Genomic DNA, 26,242 nt, shown 5'->3' on the forward strand with positions numbered 1-26,242 from the left:
GCCTACAGCCATCCATCCTCCACGGAAATGCCGGGAAGACGAGATTCATTACTTGGCTTGGCTGGTGTTAGGCCCAAAACGTGGAATCTGCCTCGGAATCGACAGCTGCGCCGCGACACTATCCTCGGCGGGTAGATGAAATTGTTTTAATTCAGAAGAATCGATTGGTGGGCGAGTTGGTACATGACTAGATGATACAAAGCGCAAAAGGGACAGGACGAACGAAGAAACCACACGAACGAAGCGGCAGACGCCCCTCAAAGGAGGCCCTCCGGCCAACAGCGTCGAGAGATTCTCATGGCATCGCGGTTAGTGCCCTTGGACAGGGCAAATGCCGGGAGCAGTGGGGAAGCGGTCGTCTGCAGACCATGCTTTGTTTCCCTTATTTTCCAGATATTTCTTTTTTCAGGGCGCCCTCTGGATGAATTTCCTCAAAAGGAGGGCGCCAACCACTGGCGCACCGGACATCCTGAGTCGACTGCGCCGAACCAGGGTCGGCCGCTCCAAGGTCGATCTACGTCACCTCATCTGAACTTGCCCCGTTACGGCGAGCCTCCGCGCTCGCTGCACCTCAGCCCCCCAGTGGCACCGCCAAGCTCAGTGTCCCGCTGGACTTCGTTACCTTTCCTCCCTCCTCCCCCGGTTAGAATGAATGCCACTCGAGCAGCAACGAGCGGCTCCTTTCACCGGTGCCGTGATTTCGGTTTCGCCACAAAAGTGAACTACGTATGTCTAGTAATTTCATGACTATAAGCTAGAACCACATGCGAAGTCTTCCTTCTTCTGCTGCATTCATGTACAAGTACAAAAGCTGACGCCGACGTGGGAAGGTGACAGGATCAACCACCGACTCTGACGCGTCGCAATGCATTCGGCAGGCGCCATTTTGCTACACGAACGCCCAGCGTACGCCCGGCGCTCACAGCGTTGCGCTGCACCGTATTTCAACAGCGCGAACAACGGAGACCGAAGAAAACGAGGCGAGACAAACACAGCGCCGTGTTTGTCTCGCCTCGTTTTCTTCGGTCTCCGTTTTTCGCGCTGTTGAAATATGGAATCGAACCAAATCGCCCAACTTTTTGTCCTCCAGAAGTACGTTGCGCTGTACCACGCTCTCTCCACTTCTCTTTGCTCGCCGACGCGGCTTGGTGCCCGCTTTCTCCTCACCCTATCCTCCTCGCAAAACTCCTCTATTTTATAGAGGAGCCTTAGAGACAGCCTCATCTACGCGCCACCCGTCGACACTGGCACGAAACGAAATGTTGTGGCGACCAGCGAGCGAAAAGCAGACGGGACGCCGCCTTTGCGTGTCGATCCTCTGCTAACCAGGTAACGCAAAAAGGGAATCGTGTTTATCGTTGAGCTTGCGATAGACTATTTTTTTTTTTAAGATAACACTTTTCCTTTGATGAATCGGCCGATGCACCGTCAGCAAAAAATGAAACGTCGACAAGACAGTTCAATCCAAAACAACAAAACCAGACGACCTTAGGGGTGCGAAGCTCACTAAAAGCGGAGACAGATTTCACTTTGATGGTGCGATGGCTGTCCTTTAGACGTGTTAATAAACCTCACTTTTATTTCTCCTACAGGACCTAATAAATTTTTGCTTTTATGTTCGCATTTCGGTTCTCTTGTTCGCCTTTCATTTGTTACTGATATTACGTAAGGCTGGTCAAAAGTTCTCAGGACACAGGTTCTACTTCCCATCCGCATATCCTGGCACCTAAGATGCCAATTAAAGCTACTGAGGTTCTTAGAGGTTAGAACGATACCTCTTCTACCCTCTACAGATATTTAGAACTTCGGGGATGGCGTAACTGCCTGACTATACTGCTCAAAAGCAGACCCTGTGGCCTGGGAACTTTTGACCGGAACTGTACTTCGCAGCCAGCAACACAAAATACATGTTCAATGAAGGAAGCATCCCTAATGTCGGCTCGTCTGCGAACCTCCCGCGTCGTTTTGGGGTGTCGTCTGCACGTACCCGCGAACATGACTCGACAGGGGCATGCAGACGAAAAACGAACCAACGAGGTGCGCAGACGGCATGGCAGACATGAAAGCGCATACATGCTGGTACTGCGTACGTGAGGGCAGGAGATGAACTGTTTTGTCGTTGGCTGTAAGCCAGCATATAACGAAGGAAAGTCGTTCGCGCGGCAGTCAAGAACCGTTCTACCACCGATGCTGCATCTACCAAGCTGTGCTGCGGAAATTTCCTAACTACGCACAATATGTGCGTGTTGTGCGACGCCTGTGCACATTAAAGAACCGCAGGTGGCTGAAATTAATCCAGAGCCCCCCACTACGCTCTCTCCCTCTCAGCTCGTCTGCGGATGCCGGACGTGAAGCCTAATTCATAACAAAGATGCTTTTTCTGCCACTACCTTACACAAGGCCGTCCATGGAGCGCACGAGAAAAGACTGAAGGAACAGACGCGAAACACGTCCGCAAGGGGAGCGCGTGCAGGGGGCAGCACAGTGCATAGCACCACAGATCCCGGCCAGCACCAAAATCACGCCCGAGGACTCGTCGACCGGGCGGTGGACGCCTCCCCTCGTTCCGCAGTGCCAGAGAACACATGAAGACATAACACGAAATCACGCTCCGCTACCGTAGTTCCCGACTTGTTTGCAACCCTCCTCAAAAATCACGTAGTAAGGCCGACCGAGTCATTTGGCGACGGATTCAGAGAGACACTTATCCGAACCCCTTCCTGTATTCCCTCATGCACCCAGGGGACTATCATCCTGCCTGCAAATTATGCCAACACCCTAAGGTAGATGTCTATCACATACCTAGGGCCTGCCCTAATAGACCAACTTCCCCTTTTCTGAGACTCGACGACGAAGAGAGATGGGAGGCCGCGCTGCACAGCTCACAGCCGGAGGTTCAGCTCCGGATGGTGACCTGGGCCACAGAGGTCGCTGGGCCACAGAGGTCGCCAGGCCTCACGGGCTCCTGGCCACCTAGCGCGACCACGAGGGCCCACCTAGCTGTCTCCTGCAACCCCTCTCTGCCCTATCCCCACCCTCACCGGCTTCCAGCTAAGGGCTGCTAAATAAAAGCTTTTTCAACCACCACCACCCCAGCACCGACGGAGCAGCGGCGCGGTGGGAGTGCTGTCCGAGCGCCATCTCTCAGATGTCCCACCAAGCTCTCCAATTAAGCAAAACTGCAGGTTTTCCCACTGAATTTAATCCTAGTACCGGCGGTAAAACTAATCTAAGCGCTGACTGATATAATCTGCATGTCATGTAATTTAATCCAAATGCAAACATTTCATCTAAGCGCCAGCGTATTTAATCCAAACGCCAACTCGAACAATGCCAGCGCCAACCAAGTTAATCCGAGTGCCAGCGCAATTAATTCAAGCGACAGCGGATTTAAACGGGTGCCAACCAATTGAATTCATATTCGGAAAACGAACGCGGCAGAGTACTCCAAAGCACGCAGAACTCGAATGCCAGGAATAAAGCTAAGTTGAGGTAATTGTTCAGACCATGCACCACCAAGCGAAGCGTCAACATATTGCATAGCTTTCGTCGATCATCTAACCAGCACTGCCTTGATGCAAGTGTTTTAAAATGTTGTTAGGAACGCACAGTCTAAGTACTAAAAAACTGCACAGGGGCTCAAAGAACAGCTAAGTCTCCGAACATAACAGGGCCAGAATTCTCGATGTGGCGAGGCGTGGAGATGCGAAAAAAAAAAAGGCAGACACGCAAGCTCCACTGCAGCGACCGATAGTGAGGCGTTGAAGAAAGGGGGATCTTCGAAGAAATTCGGAAATAAGGTTGTAGCGGCTCTTTCAAGAATATTGTGGACAACAACGCACAAGTAATACTGATCGCCTACTGGATGCGCACGGCTACTCCATGAAGTTGGTGACTCAGTGGCCGATCGACCGCAAGAGATACGACGTGAAACGAAGCCGCAAAGCACACGCACAGTGGCTGCAGTGAGAAGGGCCCCGCTTGTGCAGGTTTCACGTAGATGAGACTAAATATGACACATGGTGTTCGAGGAATTTCGGCCGCGCGGTTAAGGGACAGCATGCGGTGCAGACGACGACTGGCACCAAAGGAGCAAACCTAAACGTTACCGTAACCTGCACGCCAGCAAATGGCACCGGGTCGTGTTCAATTAATTTTTTAGCGACATATCGACCTGTGTCGAAAGCGAAGAACCCGGCGGAGATTTTGTTTGGCAATGCTCCGGCTCACAGCCACGCGGAACAGGCAAGAATGGCCAGTCAGATGCAGTCACTCGATCAAGCGGCTGCCTCCTTGCAGCCCGTGTTTTCGAAGTCTGAAGTGTGAAAGCTTTCCTCAGCGAGCGGAGGCGCTCATCACTCCGCCGGGAATGACTAAAAGGGAGCATCGGCGCAGTTTGTTTCTCGACACTCTATGCAGCAAATGGGTTCCAGAAAAAACGCCCCCGGATAAAAAGACCCCGGAAGAAATGTCGCCGGATAAAAAGTCCCCGGAAGAAACGTCCCCATTTTCGAAGCAGGAAAAAATGCCCCCACAAACGTCCCACGACCAACTGTGATTTGAGCATTTGAGTTTTTAGAGGACACTGGCCTTATGGAACAGTGGTAGGGCCAAAATCATTTAAATCAGTGACTCAGGCGGAGCAATTGCCGACAGGTTACTTGAAGTCTAATTCCCAACGAATTCAATCTTTGGGTGATTTTTCGCTTGGGGACCTTTTTTCTTCGAGGGCGCTTCCTCAGGGGACATTTCTTCTGGCGACGTTTTTTTCCTCCATGCAACAAATACAGCGGGAAGAGTGCGCTGCTTTTGACCGCCACAACTTTTCTTATTTACCAGCAGCTTTGCGTGAAGGCGATAGGTAAAAATTGCGAGGTCACACTTTGAGCCAGCTAATGTCCTCCATAAAATAAAATTACATTTCAAAGACGGCCTATTCTGTGCTTGTATAAGCTAGATTGTTAGCAACCTACACCGCTAGGATAGCCGCCCTGGGATTAAGTACTGCTTCTAAGGTGACCACACTGAGAGACCAGTAGGTATTCTTGACTTAGATTGTAAGCTCCGGTGTAGCTTCGCTCACTTTGCCATTTAAAGCTGAAAAAGCGGTGAAGTAAAGAAATGTTTCTCTGGTTCTGTGAGTGTTCCCACTGGACCAACTCTGCATTACACTATACTCGCTGTTATTTCTGCTAGTGGTGTTGCATCGAGATTCGAACTTCATGAATATATTTCTGCACCGGTTGCATATTCACAAAAAAGCCGGTTGTTGCTTGAATGCCGTACAGAGGGCAAAACGCATATCTAGAGCAAGCAAACTGTCTGTTCCGCACCTCCCAAAGCTGCTGCGACCAAGCTGCTGTTGCAACGAAATCCTATAAGTTTAACTGCACATGCTTACATCCAGACCATTTTTAACCAAGTATTTTCTACAGATATCGCGTGTTCAGCCCGAAACACGCCCACAACGTGTTCTAAGCGTTTTGCCCTCTGTACTTGCCATCAGCATGCAGATCAAGTGCATCTAACAACCCATAATCAGCAGTGCTTAACCATATCAAATACTGAGGTTTTACAGCTGCTCGTGACTCTTTGTTGCTGCAAAATACGCGAAGAAAACGAAATAGTGCACACGGATGTGACGCCTAGGCGTCGCACGGTCTCAGAAATTATCTCAACTTCGCTTTATCTCTGGCATTCATGTTCTGAGCTTTGGAGTCTTCTACCGCAGTCGTTTTCCGCGTGTCGATTAAATTGACTGGAACCCGGAATAAAACCGCTGGCGCTTGCATTAATTGCAATGGCACTCGGATTGAATTGGTTGACGCTGGCATTTTTCGAGTTGGCGTTTGTATTAAATACGCTGGCGCTTAGATTAAGTGCTTAGCGCTAGAATTATATTAAATGGCATGCAGATTATATTAGTGGGCGCTCAGATTATTTCCACTGGCACTAGGATTAAACTGAGCGGAAAAACTTGCAGATCAGCGGAGGCGGCGCTTCTGTCTTACTTCGTAGTGCGGCACCAGTGAGCGGTGATTTTCACAATAAACTGCCCGCGAGCAGCAGCGGGCCGACTTACCGGATTTCTCATAAAATAGGCTGCATCTTCATTTCAGCGCTCACTAAACGAGAGACAACCACTAAAGTGGGAGACTCCTGATGCGCTCTTCTGCAGGGTGTATCTTAAAAGCTTTTAGCTCGGTTTTGAAAAAGGACTCAGGGGAAAAAAAAAAGAAACGGACAGACATGCACAGAATGAGTGTAATGACAACTGTGTATTCTTTGCAGGTAGCACCGAAAAGTTAGAACAAAGTTGAACTTTGTTTCGATCAAACGTTAATGCACTGTTTTTATAATGTCATTTTTGTTCAATTCATCAATAAACAGACGGAAGTCTGCGCTCGTGGTGTCGTTTTCGTTCCCATGTCTCGTGTCCTTGCCTTATTCGCGCAGCCCTACCTTTTACTGAAATGAACCAACTAGCCCGCACGAACGTTCTACTGTAGCTTTTTTCTATCGTTTATAAAATTTTGCACGTAAACGGTGAAATAACATTTCCTTAAACATTTAGACAGCATATATGCAGCTTCCGCTAAAATGGTAAAGCAATCCTGCAAGGCCGGAGCGCAAAACTTCCATCAACAATTTGCAGGGGCAACAATACAGCTAACGCATGCAACTCCGACAGAGTCAATTTCGAACGGATACCAGCTTTTGTTGCGGAAGAAACACTACGCTAGGTGTGAGCGATTTCGCGGAGCGCCGGAGAGCCCCAACTGCGCATGCGCGAGTGACGTCACATGGCGCACATATGGAGAGCAGCGCGCAGCCTGCATCTCTCTCTCATCACCCCACGTACCTATAAGCACGATTCAGGCGTCCACTGACCCAGGGAGCCAGTTATGCGCACTTCATTTCCTTAAAAAAATGATCGGAGTGTAAAACGTTGTCAACGCCCACGCCAGTGAACACAATGAACGCCGACGGCCTATCCAACGCAAGCAGCACACATGTGTCACTACACCCACGCAGTTAAAGGCACGATTGAAGTGCCCACTGTTCCAAGAGGGCAGTCATGCGCCTTTCCTTTGGGTCAGTGGACACCTGAATCGCGCTTATATGTACGTGGGGCGATGAGAGAGAGATGTGGGCTGCAGGCATTGACAACGTTAAATTTGCCGCCAGAAACGCGGCGCAGAAGCCATAGGCCGTCGGCGTTGACAACGCGACTGCCGCGCCGTTGCTTCCGCAGTTCTACTCGGGATGGCCACTGGTCAAACCACAGCCATTTTTTTTTTTTATGTATGAAGGGTGTCCCATAATGAATGGGTAATAAGCAGAGTTTTCTGACCTAGTTTCAGGGCTGGGCATGCTATCTATGACAAGCACCATCCGATAGATTTATGGCGAAATTCTGCTAGTTGAACATAATTACGAACACTGGGGAAAGCTTCGGTAAGCAATGGTTGAAATATTTGCAATGCTGTTTTATAGTTGTGATTTGAACATTTCAACAGCATTTATAACAAAGCGTTAGCATAGCGTTTAATGTCATTTGTTAACATGTCACGACAGCATAATGTTTCAATTAAACCTGTCACGTTTCTGCAAATTACACAAAAATCTGGCAGCAATATACTGACGTTCGGCGCCTGGGTTACAATGACATTGACCGTATATACGCAGCATTTTCGGCAGGGAAACCGCCGAAATTAACCAAACCAAAGTCGGTGTAACGATTCAGTTCAGCAGGCGCTGACCCGTTTTCCTAAGGTTACTGACAGGGCGCTAACGCAATAATTTTCAGGAGCGTTCCATCGTCGCCTCAATCGCTCTGTCGTGCTTCTACAGACGCAGCGGTCATTTTCTACTGCTCAACCAGCGGGCTGCACGCGGGCACTGAGTTGCCAGACGCGCCACCTTCTCGGCCATGCAACCTCTCATCGGCCCTTTTTTAGAGCCGAGCGGAACATCGTAAGTGCCCTTCTTCTGACGCTCATGTGCACGCCTGACGTCGCATTGATTTCCGTTCGTTCTTTCGCACAGCACTTCACTGGCGCTGAAACAACGATAATGCCGCTTATACTAGCACATAATGCGGTCGACAGTACCCCGGGTTTTATATCTCCGTCTCTTATTCTGTTCGGCTTTGCCGAACCGGTAATTTTTTCGGCGCTCATCGTACATACTCGTAGTCTGAGGTTTTCCTCAACACTGCGGTTTCCTGAATACATGCGTTAAGCAGGACTTAGCCACGCCTCTTTTTACGATTTTAAAATGAGCGGAATCAAAAGACTTCGAAGGTCTCTCTCCCCTGGTGCAATACATCCAGCAAGAGTGAATGTCGTCGATGGTGGTCAGCAAGTCCGAAGATCGCAAATGACGGTCCGCTTCGGTCTCACGGGTTAACTCTAATCCACTCGCTCATGGTGTCATCCGTCTCACTACAGGGTAAGCATATCACGCAGTCATCTACATGACTAAAAAAGGCCTGTCCGGGACATACTCATGTTTACGGTTATGTAGTGCCAGAAGCAGACTGGCACTAGACAGGACCCTATTCTTATGCCCTCTAGTGAACGTTCGAACTCCCGAGTTCAGGTTCAGAGTTCCAGGAACTCGCTGAGATTCATTCCACACTGGTCTTCAGAAACAGTAAGGCAGCGGAAGATAATAGCGCTTCGTCCTGTGCACGTCTGTCCGTATTTCATCTTTGCTCGCTGCGTTTTCCAAAACAGCGCTATAAGCGTTTCTAAGGCGCCTGAATCACGTTGACCTCACTGACTGCTCGGCAGTACATCGCTGGGACAGCACTCGCAGCCAGATAGCTCAGTAGCGTGGCTTTTTGGGCTTGTTGGTACATTGTTCCAATACACTGTAGCGCAGCAAAAGACGAGGACACAAGAGACGAGAGACGAACACCACGAGCGCTAACTTCCAACAAATTTTAATCTCCTGAAGCATCACATTTATACGCCAGAAAACGGTAATCACATGTGCGAACAGTATCAATTCCTCAGAAAAACAAGCTCTTTATCTGAGAGGAGAATGGAAGGTGTGCTTACACACGAGCATCCTGACCTATTTTTCTTTTCAGCTTCAATGATTTCGCGCGTTACTCTTTCTCTGCTTTTTCCTATTACGACACTTTTATCAAAGAAAGGCTTGCAGGTTTTTGACTTGCATGCGAGAATGTGGTCAACCAGCGATCCGCCTTGCCCGTTTCTGACGTTGCGAGCGTGTTCCATTAGGCGCTCGTTCAGACATCTCCCCGCCTGGCCGATATAGTGTTTCCCGCATGACAAGGGAATTTTATACACAACACCTTCATCGCACGTGACGTAGGGCTTCTGGTGCCTAGTTGTGCATCCGCGCGCTTTGTTGGTGTTTGTTTTTCCCAGTTTGCACAACGTTGCAAGTTTTTTCGGCGCCGAGAACACGACGGTTGCATTCGCTCGTTGACCAATTCTTCACAAGATTTCCCACAATTTGAAAAGAATTGGTCAACGAGCGAATGCAACCGTCGTGTTCTCGGCGCCGAAAAAACTTGCAACGTTGTGCAAACTGGGAAAAACAAACACCAACAAAGCGCGCGGATGCACAACTAGGCACCAGAAGCCCTACGTCACGTGCGATGAAGGTGTTGTGTATAAAATTCCCTTGTCATGCGGGAAACACTATATCGGCCAGGCGGGGAGATGTCTGAACGAGCGCCTAATGGAACACGCTCGCAACGTCAGAAACGGGCAAGGCGGATCCGCTGGTTGACCACATTCTCGCATGCAAGTCAAAAACCTGCAAGCCTTTCTTTGATAAAAGTGTCGTAATAGGAAAAAGCAGAGAAAGAGTAACGCGCGAAATCATTGAAGCTGAAAAGAAAAATAGGTCAGGATGCTCGTGTGTAAGCACACCTTCCATTCTCCTCTCAGATAAAGAGCTTGTTTTTCTGAGGAATTGATACTGTTCGCACATGTGATTACCGTTTTCTGGCGTATAAATGTGATGCTTCAGGAGATTAAAATTTGTTGGAAGTTAGCGCTCGTGGTGTTCGTCTCTCGTCTCTTGTGTACTCGTCTTTTGCTGCGCTACAGTGTATTGGAGCAGCCAGATAGCCTCTCCTACAGAAGAGGTTAAACAAATCAATGAAATTTGCGACTTCATTAAAGGGACTGGAAAAACTGACACCACTTCAAGACAGTCCAAACTGCTCTGCAGATTTCAACGCAGACGCAAGTTCTCGTTATATTAGCGAGTTTTAAAATAGGGCGACTCTCTCGGTTATGGGGACTGGGGAAAAGCGGGGCGCCAGCGCGCATGCGCAGGACAATAACTCTAGGGGCGCTATATAGTTTCTCACATGCGCACTGGCGTCCCACTATCCGACAGGGACCCCCTATCCTAAACCTCTCTACTTGTTTGACCTCTGCAGAAGCGCTTGAAGCTGCAATTAATTGTCTTTCGAACTTTACAGGTAGCTTGCGTGCATTACCAAACGCCGCAGGACGACCGCTCGATGCGCTGAGTCGGTGCGCGTCGCAGCACCGCTGAAACGGCCTGTCGCGGCACCAAACAGCCGTGCGGCCTCAACGGACGAGAACAGATTGGGCCACCCTGGGCGAAGCGCCGCGCTCACCGCCCGCTTTGGAGTAATTCGTCCGCACAGTATTTAGGATATCCGACTACATCCGACTACATCCGGAACCAGCGTGGGGTGTCAACACAACGCAGTGACACAGGGAAATCGGCAACGCTGAGGATTTCGACGGGGCCGCGTGAAGAGAGGCGCAATTACTTCCACGCGAAGTACGTCTAGCACACGGTGGGCTGGCGTCCAGCCGTAAACAGCAGTGAGACTGGCAAGATAGTACTCGCACGCAACTTCCGAAAAAAAAAAAAAAAGCTGAAATTGTTAAGACACGTTCTCGAGTCCTGTTCTTTTTGAAAAGCACTTGGGAAGAACGTGAGCGCCATATCACGCGTGCCTTAGGAAAGAGGTAATTCGGCAGTATGTGCTTCCTATAACGCCGACTGGCTGTCCAGCGCGGTTAGATGAAGAATGATGCGGTCGCCAGCAGCCGCCATTCCCAAGAGGAAGGCGCACGAGAAAGTCAGCGCTCAGCAATGGGAGTTCGGTTCCCTAACTGAGAATCAGATTACATTCGTTTCTCCCCGTGGGCGAAACGCTCGTCGACAGCAGCAGAAACTCGTCCTTGCGCGCATGCAGGCGACACGGCGAAGCCGACTGCCGTAACAGAGGACCGCCTCCCTCGGCGCGGCCATTGCAGCCATTGTTCGACGCCCGCTACGACGGGCCGTGTGATCGCACGCTCGCGGGCGCCCCCTCTCGGACGAGTCCAATGCACCCCTGGAAGGGAGGGGGGGAAGCTAGTCACCATCGGCGCCTGCCGGCCCCAGAAATACGGCGCCAGACACGGAGCGGCGCGTTTCCGGCGGACGCGCGGACCGCCTCCGGCCTCCCGAAATCGGCATTTTCGTTCGACCGCCCAAAGGAATACTCCCCCCACCCCCAACCGGGGCCCGAGTCAAGCGGAGATACGCATTCCTGGCGCGCTCGCGTGCGCACCAGCAGGGAGTGCGGCCGGCCCGCCCTCGGCCACTCCGCGCAGCAGCAGCCTCGGGCACGCTACCTCAGCCGGGCGTAAACACTGCGGGCATGGCCACTGCCGCGCGCATGGTGGAAAGTGGCGCGCTGCCCCTCTTCGGAGAAGACGGGATTTGAAGAAGCCCCCCGGCAGCAGAAAACAATGAAAGCGCCTCTCCCGCGACCACATCGGCGGAGCATAAGCCGCCGCTAGGAAGGGCGCGGTTAATCGCAGACACCGAATGTTGCAAGCACTCGCCAACAGATTTGATCTTTGCCTTGCCCATGTCTCGGGTTTCCTTTTCATTGCTCGTTCAGTGAGGCTGCATTGAATCGTGTTCAGTAAGCGCTTCGCAAATTTCCTGCTGCACGATGAATCCCAGCCACACAAAAAACTCTGACCACAGATGCGACCGACGCGCAGCACCAAGTTAACCATCTTCCGTGCGCGACGGAGGGTCAACACACCCCAGATAAGAAAAGCAGACAGAAGCAGAGCAGCTACATGACGCAAGCCGCGCCGCAGACGCCGACCCACTGCGCCCGACGGTGGCAATGCTCGAAATATCGGCAGTAATAAATCAAACGCCCGAGCTCAGTTAACGACACCTCGTGTCTCTGGGAAAGCGCTCACCGCCGCTCGCGAAAGGCGGCCTCCGAGACACGGTTTTCCCGCCAGAACGGCCCGAGGACGAGACCCTCCCCGTCTACTTGGGGAAGCCAGGTTTCCGAACGAACGAAGCCGGCGAGAAAATCCAGCGGAAACTACGTCGGCGGCCGCTAAAAGCAGACAGCCAGGCACCGGCTCACTCCAAACCAACTCCAGCCGACCGTTTATGCAAGCGGTGTTCAATTCACCTCCACTGGGAGGATGAAAACACGAGTACAGGCTGATGAAATCTTAAAATCATCGGTAGTTTGACTATACAGGTTCAACGTGTCACATTCAATATCATTAGACACAAGCAAAGAGACCCCGCCACCACGAAAGCCGGTGCGGTGAAATATATGCTTTGCAGTTGGCCAGTTTAAAACAATGGCTGGCGGTCTAGCATTGCTAAGCACGCAATATTGTGCGAAAGCACAGTTTGTTGCAGGTGGACACTACAGCCGCGTACCCGAAAGCGCGACTGAGGTGTCCACTGACCCAGGGAGCGCTCATTCAACTTCATCGTCAACGCTAATTTACCCAATGTACGCAGGCGGCCTATGCTCTAGTTCCGTGTTTCTACAGCAGTGTTATCAACGCCAACGCGTATTGCTCTATACCAGTGGGATACAACTCAAGAACGCAGCGGCTTTCCCCATCAAAAGATCCCCTTCCAGCCAATGGCGTCGGCCGAATCTCATGACCCTTTTAGCGTGACAGTGAGGGGTCTACCTGCGAAGGGATTATCCCCTCATCAACCACTCCCTTCTTTGTCACCCTAGAAGGAGGGTCATGAGAATCGGCCGACGCCATTGGCTGGAAAGGGAGTTCTTTGACGGGGAAAAGCCGCTGCGTTCTTGAGTTTGTATCCGACAGCAGTGCAGTGTTTCTTCCACAACGTTTTTCACGCCAATGGCATGCACCGCACGTCTCTCTGTCACTACCACCTCATAGCTCAAAGCGCGAATATTAGTTTGATAGCATAGTATTAGTTGATGAAAAAGACGACGTGAAATGCGCAGCGCGAGAGAGTGTTGCAGTTTAAGGTATGAGACCCCTTTTCCGAAATATTTTTTTAATAGCAGATAAAAACAGAAAACAAGTTGTCTGTCTTAAGAAGGGCATTGTTTTACCTTAATCAAAATGTCAAAACAAATGACAAAGAAATGTAACTTATTTTTATTTTTAAAACGTACTAAATCCACACCTGACACTAACAATCATAACTTTAATTTACTTCATCGAAAGGCAGATTACTTTTGCAGTTATACACATAAAGGCAGGCGCTGTGCAATGAACGAACATAAATGTGACATTATCGGTTGTCATTGCATAATAGTTGAATTACCAAAATCAAAGATTTTTTATAGGCATCTTTTGAGAAAAAATGCAGCAGTAAGTAAACAAAGTGCATGATGTTATTTTTTGTGGTTCGTTGAACAGCTAGATGTATAAGAAATAAGCGTACAAAGTTTCAATGAAAAATTCCTACAGGGATAAAGCTGACTGCTCTCGCAAGGAGGAATGGCAAAATAAGTGAGTCTTGAGAAAAGCGAGCATGAACATCAGCTGCGAACGCCATAAACCAATGGAGCCCAGCTCCTCCTTAGGCTTGATTTTGCTCGTGTGGCGGCAGCTTACCTTCTTGCGTGTGTGCGTTTTCTGCGGCATCAGATTTCCAAATACTCTGTTGGTCGCCTGTCAGACGAGATTTCTGTGTTAATGGACCAGCTTAGATGCTAATGCGCTTAAAAAGTGTCAAGCGTATCTTTGTGACCATTTCTGAAATGGCACACGCCATACTGCAAACCAAATTTCAATGTTCGTATCCAGACATAACTATGCAATGTGTTGCGAACGACTTGCATTGCATTTGTGAGCGTTTTAGTTGTAAACACAAAGACAGGCATAGATGGTAACAAACAGTTATTATAAGTCGAAACTGAAAAACTAACAGAATAAATAACTAATACTGCAAAAAAATAGGTGTTTATTCGCCTGGAAAACGTTTAGTTTAGGTTTCGCAAAACGTGCAAGGGTTTACAACTTTGGCTGTATCTTTGGAACGGTGTAAATTAGAAGCATCGCTTTTGTTACAGTTCATTCAGGAATGAATGGGCAAATTTATGAAACAAAATTTGACGAATTGAATATTATCAAAATAGTGCTTTTTAAAAGTGGCCTCGTACTTCAACACGAGGCGTGTTCGGCAGCGGCAATAGCCTATAGTGCTCTCGCGCGGTGGTCAGCGAAGTTGATCTGCTGGAACCGCCGCGGGTTCGCTCACGGACATTTATTTTATTTATTTCACACGGCACAAACCCACAAACAGGGCGAGCATGCAAACATCTCAAGATCTTGCTCGGGGTTTACCTACCGGAATAGTGCTTACGCCCCAACACATCACGACAGCTTGTACTCCAAGTTTCAGTGAGCACAATCGCAGAAAATCAAATGAAAATTCGTCAAAGAATTCTCCCAAACAAATAGTTTTGTCCTTTATAGCGCGTATATATATAGATTAATAGTTTTAAGTGATGTCGGTAGAAGAAAAGAAGGTGGAGGTAATAACGCGACTGTTGCATACTGATGGCTTGCTAAAGAGTAACTAAAGAAGGCGCGGACAGCGCTTATACAGCTGCGCGTCTCAAGCATCATGTGAACGAGAACGCGTACACAGAAGAATGTCGCGGTTGCTACACCTTCCGTACCGGACGGACGGCCAGTCGCGTGACGAGTACGAGAGCTGCCGCAAACATTCCGCTGGGGACCCTCGGCCCGTCAGCGACGACACAGGTAAGAAGAAACGGGCGTCCTTTTAGGCGGGGGCCCCCTCCGCGCCCAATGAGGCAGCTCGTCTGCGGCGCCACAGACAATGGGACAGCCGACGGTCAAGCCAAATGGTTCCTCTCGCCGCTTTCCTTTCCCCGCACTGGGTCTGACGGCGCTTCCACGCGCACGGGTGGTGAAGACATCGGCTCCCAATCCACAGCGCGGCCAGCGGAGCTAACCTCTCCCCCGACTCTCAAATTCATTTATTTCTTTAGTTTCTTCCCCAGGTTACACCGAACACCGCCGGATTTGCGCTTCATTAAAGGTTGCCGCAGCTGAATACGGAGCAACGTGGACGACTGAGAGCGAAATATTTCTTTAGAAAGTAGGCTCTGTCCATCAATCGCGCATCGGCACCGAGACGATATCAGGTTTCTGCTTATTATTTGTTGATGCCAATCTGTCTGCTAGTTCGAATGCGGCACCCTTAGAAGCGTCCAGGGAAAAAAAAAAAAGAAATGCACAGGCACGTAGGCAAATCTTCCGAACATAACCTGGCAATGCAAAAGCTACAGGGCAAACTAGGGTTAAAAAAGAGCGCACAGGTGGTGCGGGGCACATTCAATTACCACAGTGCACGTACCCAATTCACAACTAGAAAAGAAAAACAAAACTTGGAGAAAAAGAAAAAACTATGCTTCGCCTTTATGAGTAGAAGGCGATAGCGTTAACAGACCGCCGCCGCCAATCGGCAGCCCCTGTCTGCAGCCGCGCGGGAGGCCAGCTTTCTTCGCAGACGAACGGGATCGCAGCGCCCCTCGGCGGACTCTGCGACGGATGGGCCGTTTCCGCGAGACAGACGAAACCTCATGACAAAGTAGTATCGAATCGCTACGTCGCGCCCCACTCGGCGGCACCCGCGGCGGGTTTAAACCTCTCCCTCTTTCCCCGATTAGTGATGCCCGAATCACACCTTGTATGTACATCGACACATCACACATACAGCCGCATGAAACTATCCATGTACTATGAACTATCTCAGAAATCGAATTAATGCGGTTGAATTACCTAATCACTAATATTAGCATAGTGGTAATTAACTATGCACGCATCAGTACATGTGCTTCAGACACACCATCAAGTCAAGGACGACAACTATACCGCTTAAACCGACGACAGTGAGATTCCTAACGAGTACTTATGTTCTGTTTCGCGTAACAGACTTTACAGAGATTTGATAGCGATGCTCTCTCCGCCGCCAATGTATCGTTATGTGTACTTTAGCCTCATGGGTCACGATGTGTTAAAGCGCGTGTGCAAGATGCCGCTTCGTTCTCGCACCAAAACGCTTTTCTATAAATTACAACACCGAAGCTCTGCCTGTTAAATCGTGGCTCCACAGGAAGAACATTTTTGTGCCCTCTGTTAAATATCGCCTGCGCAATGTACGTATACATACCTGAAACCACTGAACATTGTTCTATCAACTGCAAGGATGCAATTTTGTTTTAGCATGTGCTGAAAAGGACGCTAATGAATGACTGTTTTAAATTCATACAGTGTGCGTTACCTTGTGGCCACTCAACATGGTTACGAACCCTATGGCATGTTTTTTTCTCATTGGACTAAATTAAATAGCCTGAGGAAAACGCGCATGTTAGACCGCAACGCTGAACCTCTAGTTTCACCCAGAAGTGATTTTAGCCGAATGATGCTCCAACTCAGGGACATTCACAGTGACAGAGACTTTCTACCGGACTGGTCTCCGCTGCTGATGCGGTGTCTATCGTTGCCGCCCTTTCAGTCGTGTTGTCTTCTGTCAAGCTGGTGGACTGCAGCCACTATAGCTGCGTGCTTTGTAAACACTCTGTATATAGCCCCTTCTGTACATACATAACCTCGTGTAGTAAACGTCATGCTGAAAAAAAAAAAAAGCTTTTGTGGCCTATGGGTAGCGTGATCGTCTCGCAATCCAAGGGTGGTGGGTTCGAACCCCACTTAATTCACCTCAATTTACTCTTCACCGCAATTACTTTGCATATATAAACGCCCCTCAGACGTTTGCAATCAATCTGAGCACCAATTTGTGATTTAGCATATCGCGTAGACGTATACCGGTTAACCAGAAGCCGGCTGCAGTGGCATGGGTGCGGCCAGGCGGGGCCACTGCGCGTTCGCAGCCGGGAAGCAAGAGAGTGATCGCACTGGGGTGTCTGAATTATCCGCGCGAGGTCATGTGATTGTGACGTCACGACGCTGTCGATTAGGCCCTTCTTCCTGCGACACGGGGCCTTTAACGCTGGCGCGTTAAAAAGGGGCCCTGCGCGCCAAACGAGACGTGTGAATGGAGTGTCTCGATGTAGCTCACCGCTATACGTACCCTACGCGGATGGATAGGAGCGTCCCCTTTGAAACGGGGTGGTGGCAATTGCCGCCATGCTCGTTTTTTCTATTTAATTTTTTTTAACAGTGTTATAAATTGGTCCCTGGAGCATCGTCGCCTTCTGCTCGCCTGGGTCGTCGGCCAAGGGGACCTGGACTTCGCCGCCCGGCTAAACCCCCGCTCGAATTGACCAGAACCGACCAGCCGCTTTCCCCCCAGCCCCGACCAAAAGACACGACGACCGGTACAAGACGCGCTATGACCCGACGACGACAAGAACCAAGACGGCACTCCCGCCCAAGTTGTCCGGCGAGTCCATAAACCATGACCTTCGCCTCTGGGCGACCGACCACTGGACCTGAAGCTCCGGGGGGCAACTGTTCATCAGATCATCTCAGTCATCGAAGTGACAAGCCTTTCATCGTTTTCCATCTTTTCTGACCATACTCACCGTCACCTCACCCTTCAGAATTGAAGAAATCTATCGGGACGATCGCTCGGTGGCCCCGGGTAATGTTACGAAGACGACGACGAAGAAGCGGGCCGTGGCGAGGAACGGAATATGGTCCAGGAAAAGATTAACGCTACAACCGTTAAGTGGATGGAGATATTCGAAGAAACGAGAAGCAGGCGGTGCCTAGAAAGTTCTGGAACCATCTGAATGCACTTGGCACACATTCGGAAGAAATGCGCGCCGCCATGCACTGGATGACGACGGCAACGGAAAGTGAAGCGGCCATGAGATGTATTTGCAAACAGTTAGCAGAGACTTTTAAAGCATGTGACGGCGCCAGCGGTAGGCAGCTTGATGCACGCAGCTACAAAGCGGAGGTTTCTGACATAGACCAGCGAGATTAGGAAAAAGCGGAGAAAAGGGTCCCTCTGCATGCAGCAACAGGTTTGGATAAAATACTAATGAGACTAATACCATTGCCTGGTAAAGAAACAAGGAAGACTTTGTATGCTGCTTTAAGTGAAGTATTGAAAACTAAAGAAATCCCGGCAAGTTGGCGAGAGAGCACAATGAGCCTGAGATCAGGCATGTGCAATATCGAAGACATATTTTCGATGCTATCTTGCAATACATTTTGTTGGTTGGTTTGGTTTTGTGGGGTTTAACGTCCCAAAGCGACTAAGGCTATGAGAGACGCCGTAGTGAAGGGCTCCGGAAATTTCGACCACCTGGGGTTCTTTAACGTGCATTGACATCGCACAGCACACGGGCCTCTAGAATTTCTCCTCCAAAGAAATTCTAGCCGCCGCGGCCGGGATCGAACCCGCGTCTTTTGGGCCAGCAGCCGAGCACCATAGCCACTGAGCCACCGCGGCGGCGCAATACATTTTGTGTATCGGTTCAAGGTATCGTTTGCCAAAAAATGAAACTATCGGAGTATCTATCAAAAAAATACATTTTTAGTGCATCGTGTTTTTAAGCGATACTCGATACTCAAATAAAGACTGCGAGGTGAGGTTTACCAGAATATACTTGGTTTGCATTGATTAATTAGCCCTTTAACCACCAACACGGAGCTCAACCCGTCATGGGAGGCGTACAGTACGGTCCATTGTTAAAGGGAACATGCGATCGCGTGGCCTCCGCTCTTCGCGGAGCGCTGCCGCCGAGAACTTGTGGGAACTGTCGGCACAAGACGCATGCGCAGTAAGCATGACGGCTGGTCATTCAACGCATGCGCCGCATGCCGCCTATTCTCGTCGCATCTAGGCAACAGGGCTTCGCGAAGCGCGGAGGCCACGCGATCGCATGTTCCCTTTAACAATGGACCGTATACTGTACAGCCGAGCGCGATTTGAAGGTTATCGCGCGAGCGTCGACCAGCCTAGCACTCCATGCACCTGGCGGCCGGTTTTGGAACAGGAAAAATCACGATTTCGCACTCTTCTCTCCCTTTTTCGCTGTTCCATACAACAACCATCACCCCCGCCACAAACCCACCGCCCTTCCTCTCTATTCTAAGCTTTCAATTTGTTGCGATAAAGTGTGGACTTGGTCACCTCTCGTATCTTCGCGGGCGATAACAAAATTGGTGGGAAAGATCTGGTAAAGCCAGTGCTTGGCACTTCTTGATTTTGACGACTTTGAAGTTTGAAAAAATATATCAATGCAGCAGCTCCTCGTCATATCGCCTTTGTTCACCAATAAATTTCCGCAAAACATTTTTTCACAAGGGTATATTACTGCTGCAATGATCGATGCGGTCCCAGACCACTTTCGCAAGAAAAATGCCACGACGACTTACGGTAGAGGAGCGCCAAGAAATTGTTTCATTGGGAAAGTTTATGTCCCAGCGAGAGATATCCCGGCAGGTGAACCGTCCTCAGAAGACAGTAAACACCATTCTTCGAGCGTTTCACCGGAAGAACCGCTTGGAAGATACCCCGCATCAAAGGAGGCCTAGAGGAACAACTGAGGAGGAAGACGCTCTGATAATAGCTGCCGCCGTCAACGATCCATTCACGCCAGCGAAGAAGATCACAAAGAACTTGGCCTTCACCTAAGCCTTTCGCCCATCCGAAAGAGACTTAACGCTAAAGCCACTTTTGACTAGCGAACATCGCAGGAAGCGTCTGGAATTTGCGCATCGGTACGAAACATGGAGCGCTGAGGACTGGCAACACGTCATCTTTAGTGACTAATCGACATTCACTACCTGCTGGAACCAGCGACTCCGTGTTTGGAGAGTCGATGGCTGCTGGTGAGATTTACTTTTCTTGCATATCATTTCACATGAACAGCGGTCTTGGGCCCACTCCTCAGTTTTAGCAGCGAAGTCATCATCACCACCCGGATTACACCCATTGAAGGGCGAAGGCCTCTCCCGTATTTGTCCAGTCAACTCTGGTCTGTGCCAGCTGCGACCACCTTACTCACGCAAGCTTCTCATCCTTCCACCTAACTTTCTGCAGCCCCATACGCTTTCCTTCTCTTAAGATCTAGCCCGTTACCCAACCCTTAATGACCACTGGTTGTCACTCTCCTTTCTCTTTCTTTTTTTTTTTATCCCCTCACTCCTTCCCCCCCTCCCGTGTAGGGTAGCAAACCGATTATTCTTTCGGTTAACCTCCCTGCCTTTCCTCTTCTACATCCTCCTCCTCCTCCTTGCCTTCTCATTACCTGCCTTGCTCATGCCCATTTCTTCTTGATTTTGCCTCGCTCGTGTTTGTTGCAGAATAAGGGAGACTTTGGAAAGTTGGCAAGGTGTCGTTTTTGAATTTACCAGAGTGAAATAGAGGGACATGAAGTTTATTGAAGCAAACAGCTGTAACGTCCGGCGTCGCGACACAGCTTGAGTAACCGCACAAGCATGCACCAAGCGTGGTTATTTATTCTCGGTTTGCTTCAATCATCGTTTCTTGCGAGTCGCGTTTGTTCCCTGACCGACTCTGTTCTCTTGTCCCCTAAAATTTATTGTGATTTTTCATTGCAGAGCTCACTGCGTGGTCTTTGATTTAAGTTGCAGCACAGTAGTAGTGCGGTAACCACGTAGGAGAAAGAGAGGCGTTACCATGGAAGGAGGCCGACATGTCTACGTGGGAGGAGTGTGTGACCAGAGGTAGTTATGATGGGGGGAGCGCGGAGAGCACACGGCGACAGCAGAGGAACAGGGCAGAACTTCCTGTGTGGCGGCTGCTGTGACCGCCCGAGGAGAGGCTTTAGGACCAGCACACCACAGCGGAGTTTCAGTCGAAGTGAGAGTATGTGTGCAAACCTGACATCTGTGCTAGAAAATATGCACGCCGCTCTGAAATTCTTCACCTCAGTATATCACGAGCTGCAAATACCTTAGCAACTTTCGCTCAGTTTCTCATTATGCAGTACTAACTGCCCTGTGAGTGTTTTGGTTATTAAATTCGATGCGTCAATTTTATTGCAGCTGTGACGATGAAAACGTCCACGATGTCGCAGCAAGCGGGCGTGTCTAGGTGGACGTCTGGGGTGCAATAGCCTACGCCGGTCTGGGTGCGCTCTTCCGCACCCCAGGGAGGCTCACGGCCGAAGTCTACAACGAGACCATCGACACTGTTCTCCTGCCTTTCGCCGTGAATGGACCTTTCCCTGACGGGTGTTTTTATTTCCAACACGACGGCTGCCCTGTTCACACTGCATCCTCAGTGCAGGAAAATCTGAACAAGTCTGGAATTGCGAATCTCCTCTGGCCGCCAAAAAGCCCTGACCTGAACATAATCGAAAATGTTTGGGGTGTAACGAAGACACGGTTGGCTCGCTCCACCTTGCCGAACACTGACGCAGACACTCTGTGGGCAGCCGTTGAGAGGGAGTGTAATGTCCTCCGACAGTACCCAGAACCGGCAGAATCTCTGTTCGCTTCCATCCCGAAAAGGATAAAGGACGTCAAAGAAAGAATGGTTGAAGTATTGGGACCGAGGTCAAAGGGTTAAGCCTGGGATAATGCATAAGAAGCATTAGTCTCTTTTTGGAAGCCAATAAAGAAGGATTGAAATGAATTTGCGCCTAATAAACATTAATGGGTAAGCATAGATAACACGGCCATTTTCAGAGGTAGTTCGTAGCTTAGCCCTCTCCCTATACGAAGCCACTGACGTCGAAAATGAAATAATTCTTTACACAACTATCACCGAAATTCGCAGCACCATTTAGAGATCATAGCAGCCTGAACAGATACCGAAACGGTTAGCGTTTATCGAAATTCAAACGCCTTAGTGACTCTGTCGTTCCTCGTTTGTCTCTCACTTGTGACCCGCAGCTCCGGCCTGGCGGCAGCACACATCCCGACCGCATTGTCTGATCTCGGCCTCAGGGGCCAGCTTGCTCATGTGGATCCTTTCATCGGTGAAGATTTCACTCTGCTTCGCACGTGTGTAACTACAGAGCTTTGAAGGGAGCATCATAATTAGGTCTGTTTTTCTTATGTAGGCATAAAATCTATCCACATTTAGTGCAGTTATTCAAATTATACTGCGTCCTTAACTTTTTTTTAACCTAACGGAAAGACTTCTTCAGTAATTACAGTGAACGCCCTCACATAGGCATCCCTCGGGCGTTAAATAGTTCATCAATTCCACATATATCTCTCTCTCTCTCTCTCTCACACACACACACGCGCACACACACACGCACACACACAGCATTGCAAAACAAAATCATTGCGCTGTCGTTGATTCCGACCTTCCGCAGACATGTGTTACAGCAACTGCAGGAAAACTGAGAATATCAACCGCAAGGTTCATTCCCACGATTGCCGTTTTTAACTAACGGGAGCTCTCATCCTCTGGTCGCTCCTTGCAACAGTGATAATAAGATGGATCGTGCTGTAGTCAGAAATACAAGAAAATCGTGATGCACCGGGACGATCAGACAGTTCTCGACGACCGCACATAAAACATTCATTTTTAAAATGTTTAGGACATAACTGGCTACAATATTTCGTCATAGTGCAATTGACGGCGCGAAAGCTAGGAAAAATAATAGAGATATCGAGCATTTTATCCAAACTGGCGTTTTTACTTTCCGCGTCCTTCGTCGTTTTCCTTGGTTGGAGCCTTCGGAAAGAAAATAGAAAAAAAAAAGTGGAGGGGCCGCACATAACGGACGCATCGCGGGCTTAAGCTAATGTTCTTGGTGACCCATTCTTCCTGGCTCAGCAGCAATGACGTTACATAGGCTAGATACAGCTTCGTAGCGTCCAATTTCAGATAATACCGAAGAATACGTCGTGCGCACTACAAGCGCTGCCTGTTCGCAGAACCAAAAAAAAAAATAAACTGATAGCCCAGCAGGGAGTGACGGCTGCTGAAGGAACAGCAAAAAGAGTGAGGGAAGCTGGCCGGATACCTCCCTCGCCTCGGCAGCGAATTCTGGGCCATGGCGCTGTTCATGTTCCCGGTCGACGCTCGCACGATAACCTTCAAATCGCGCTTGAGTGTACCAATATCACCAATGACGGGTTGCACTCGTCAGCCACTATGTTGCGTTGCTCCCACTGCCAAAGGCGAGTTACGGTCGGCAATTGTGTTGGTTGCAATTTTCAACACTTGAGGGTGATAGTTGTCCTTGAAACGCGCTTTGCGCCTTTAGCGCATTTTTTAAGGCCTAACAACAATCATTTTCCGCAAAAATCGCCAAAAAAAATATGTTTTTCGGGAATTCATTCGGCGGTTTGACGGAGATCACAGGTCCTTGCTGCGCTCAGCCAAGTCGTTCTGCCGAAAGTCAAAAGGCCATCGCGGCACTTAACACGCTATAAAATTCACGATGTCATGCGTTTTTTGCGTGTTCCGCATCCCCACGTTTCAAACGCATTGAAGACCGGCGCGTGACACGAGCAGTGCGCGATCTTTACCGAACACAACACTATCCGCCCCCAACAGAAACAGTCGAGAGGCGCACCAGCTCACGTTTCACGGACACACGTCAGCTTCGCGCACAAAGCCGGCATAGTATCTGCGTAGAGCGGCATTCCATTTTACTATAGGGAACTGCAAGAGGCGCATGCTGCAGCTACTTTTGCACATCCGTACGCGCAGTCACAACACCACAACAGTCGATGTTCCCAAAGAACTTCTCGCAAAAGTTGCGTTCCTCTCAAGACTGTTTCGCAGCGCCCGAGCAGGTCTCCGTGCGTGCATTCAATAACCTTCGCATTAACGAGGTTCCGTTTCGTCACCACTCCGAAGCTCGCGAATATTCTGGTGGTGCCAGTTAGAAGAGGGCAACGATCGTACAAGCACTCGTACCTGGAGGCGCGGCGGCTCGCCGGTGTGCGCGCAAGTCGTAGCCCCCGGGCGAGGCCCTGTGCACCATGGACGCCGACATGCTGGCGGGGGCCTCGAGCAGCAGCGGCTCCAAAGCGGGGCTGCGGCGGCCGTCGCCGCTCCCCGCCGACGGTGGCGGGCCACCCGCCGCCAGCAGACCCGGGGAGGCCAGCTGCCGGATCTCCTGGAAGAACAGACGGGAAGTTGCAAGTTGCGCCAGGGTTCTTGTTGTCTTGCAGAAACTATACTCTGGACCTGCCGGTCGGTAAGAATGAACATTGCACGTACTACAGTACCCCTGCCACGCGGAAAGCTGTGCGCTGTCGGCGACAAACGTCTCCAGGAAGCGCGTCGGGGAATCGAAGCCTCCTGCTCTGGTTTGACATTGTCCCTTCACTTAGTCGCACGCTCCGAACCTCGACGGAAGTCTTCCAAGAAGAGGTGAAAACTGCGCGCGGCTTCCACTAAGGGCAGCAATGAAGCAGAACAGCGTCGCCATGGCTGACGACAACTCGTCACAAGGAGCGTGGCGGTTCGCGAAGCAGCTCGCAGGTAAGGCCGATTTTGGGCCACGGGCCGTAACAATCTATCCCTGGGGCTGGCCCTCAACGGGACGTCAGCATCCATCAACGGGATTTAAATGAGATAAGTTTCAAACCATGAGGCAGCAGGTGTCACCCCTCCCCCCTATCGACAACCAAGCAGCACCGCCGGGAGGAGCCATTCGAAATCAGAAATTCAATAAAACTTCGGTTCGGCCCAGTTGGTATACATGTTAATGTTAAGGCGAAGGTTGCACAAACACGGGACGATCCACAACGAAGAGACAAACACAGGCGCTCCTAACAACTGGTTTATTCTTCTTAAGAGCGCATACTTATACATCTGACCACGCATGCTCAAACACGATCTGGAAACACAACAGTCAAGCCAAAGGCTGTTAACGCAGACGCGAGCGCAAAACAAAAATTGGCTGGGGCTTAGCTAAGGATATCTTAGCTTGGGGATATCTTGAAGCGAAAAGCTGCGGTGATCCGCGATAAGCACGCGCTTGCGGCGAACGTCGAACGATGACGCATAGCGCGCGGCAGCGTGCGCCTGTTTTATGGGCAAGCGCGCCTTATATATACCCCTCCTTTCGAATGCGCACGGCTGCGGCGAAAGGTCAAACGGTGGCGAGGAGGAGAAGCGGCGGCGCACATGCGCAGTAGCCTGCGCCGTGCGTGACGTCACTCGTGCTCCGACATACGCCGGCTCACGCGAAGCGCGGTGTTGACTAGTGTAGTGAAGCTTTTCGCTTCAAAAATTGAATTCAGCTGCGTACAGAGATACGGGTGTATCACTAATGCAGTCTTCTGCTTTTTCCTTTATGTGGTAGGCTTCCAAGGCCAACCGCGCGTGTTCATTTTTCTTTTGCCAAGAATCACAGTCTCGTTAAATCGCGGTGCTCAATTGCGGCAAGTATTAAGGTGGGACACAAGATGTACACCTTTGTGTTGTTCTTAACTTTATGCGCATGATCCCCGAGTCGCTCATTTATGCACCGCCCTGTTTGCCCGATGTACGAAAGAGCGGCAGGCTGGTATGAACAAAATCGGCGCACCAAATAAAGCTGCAGCAGCGGGAACACACGTGTGACCTGCATACGAGCGCATTCTGGACTGTTCCTGTCATGAAAAAGCCAGCGAAAGGGCTGCATGTCCACAGAGTGCAAATGACTAGCTGAGCCTCCTGCAAGCCGGGCTTCTAAAAGTGCCTCAACGGTTGGCGTCTAGGTTAACGAGCATGCCGACAAATTGCGTTGACCCGCTGCGGTGGCTCAGTGGTTACGGCGCTCGGCTGCTGACCCGAAAGACACGGGTTCGATCCCGGTCGCGGCGGCCGAATTTCGATGGAGGTGAAATTCCAGAGTGTGCTGTGCGATGTCAGTGCACGTTAAAGAACCCCAGGTGGTCGAAATTTCCGAAGCCCTTCACTACGGCGTCCCTCATAGCCTGAGACGCTTTGGGGCGTTAAACCCTAATAAACCAAGCCAAATTGCGTTGCAACAACTGCCACTCTTTCGAAGCAATGCAACCCT

General features: G+C 50.1%; 1 protein-coding gene across 2 annotated transcripts in view; it reads right to left on the bottom strand.

The window, feature by feature from the left end:
* LOC149349479 (uncharacterized) overlaps positions 1-26,242 on the bottom strand; it is a 135,109-nt gene that overhangs the window by 84,954 nt on the left and 23,913 nt on the right. For both annotated transcript variants that reach the window (XM_089578447.1, XM_089578446.1), the window contains exon 2: positions 24,145-24,346. In XM_089578447.1, the coding sequence (XP_089434573.1) occupies positions 24,145-24,346 (202 nt within the window). The remainder of the gene's footprint in view (positions 1-24,144; positions 24,347-26,242) is intronic.

Source organism: Amblyomma mixtum, chromosome 3, assembly GCF_055824585.1.
Source record: "Amblyomma mixtum isolate Tamu chromosome 3, ASM5582458v1, whole genome shotgun sequence".
NCBI classification, from domain to species: Eukaryota; Metazoa; Arthropoda; class Arachnida; order Ixodida; family Ixodidae; genus Amblyomma; species Amblyomma mixtum.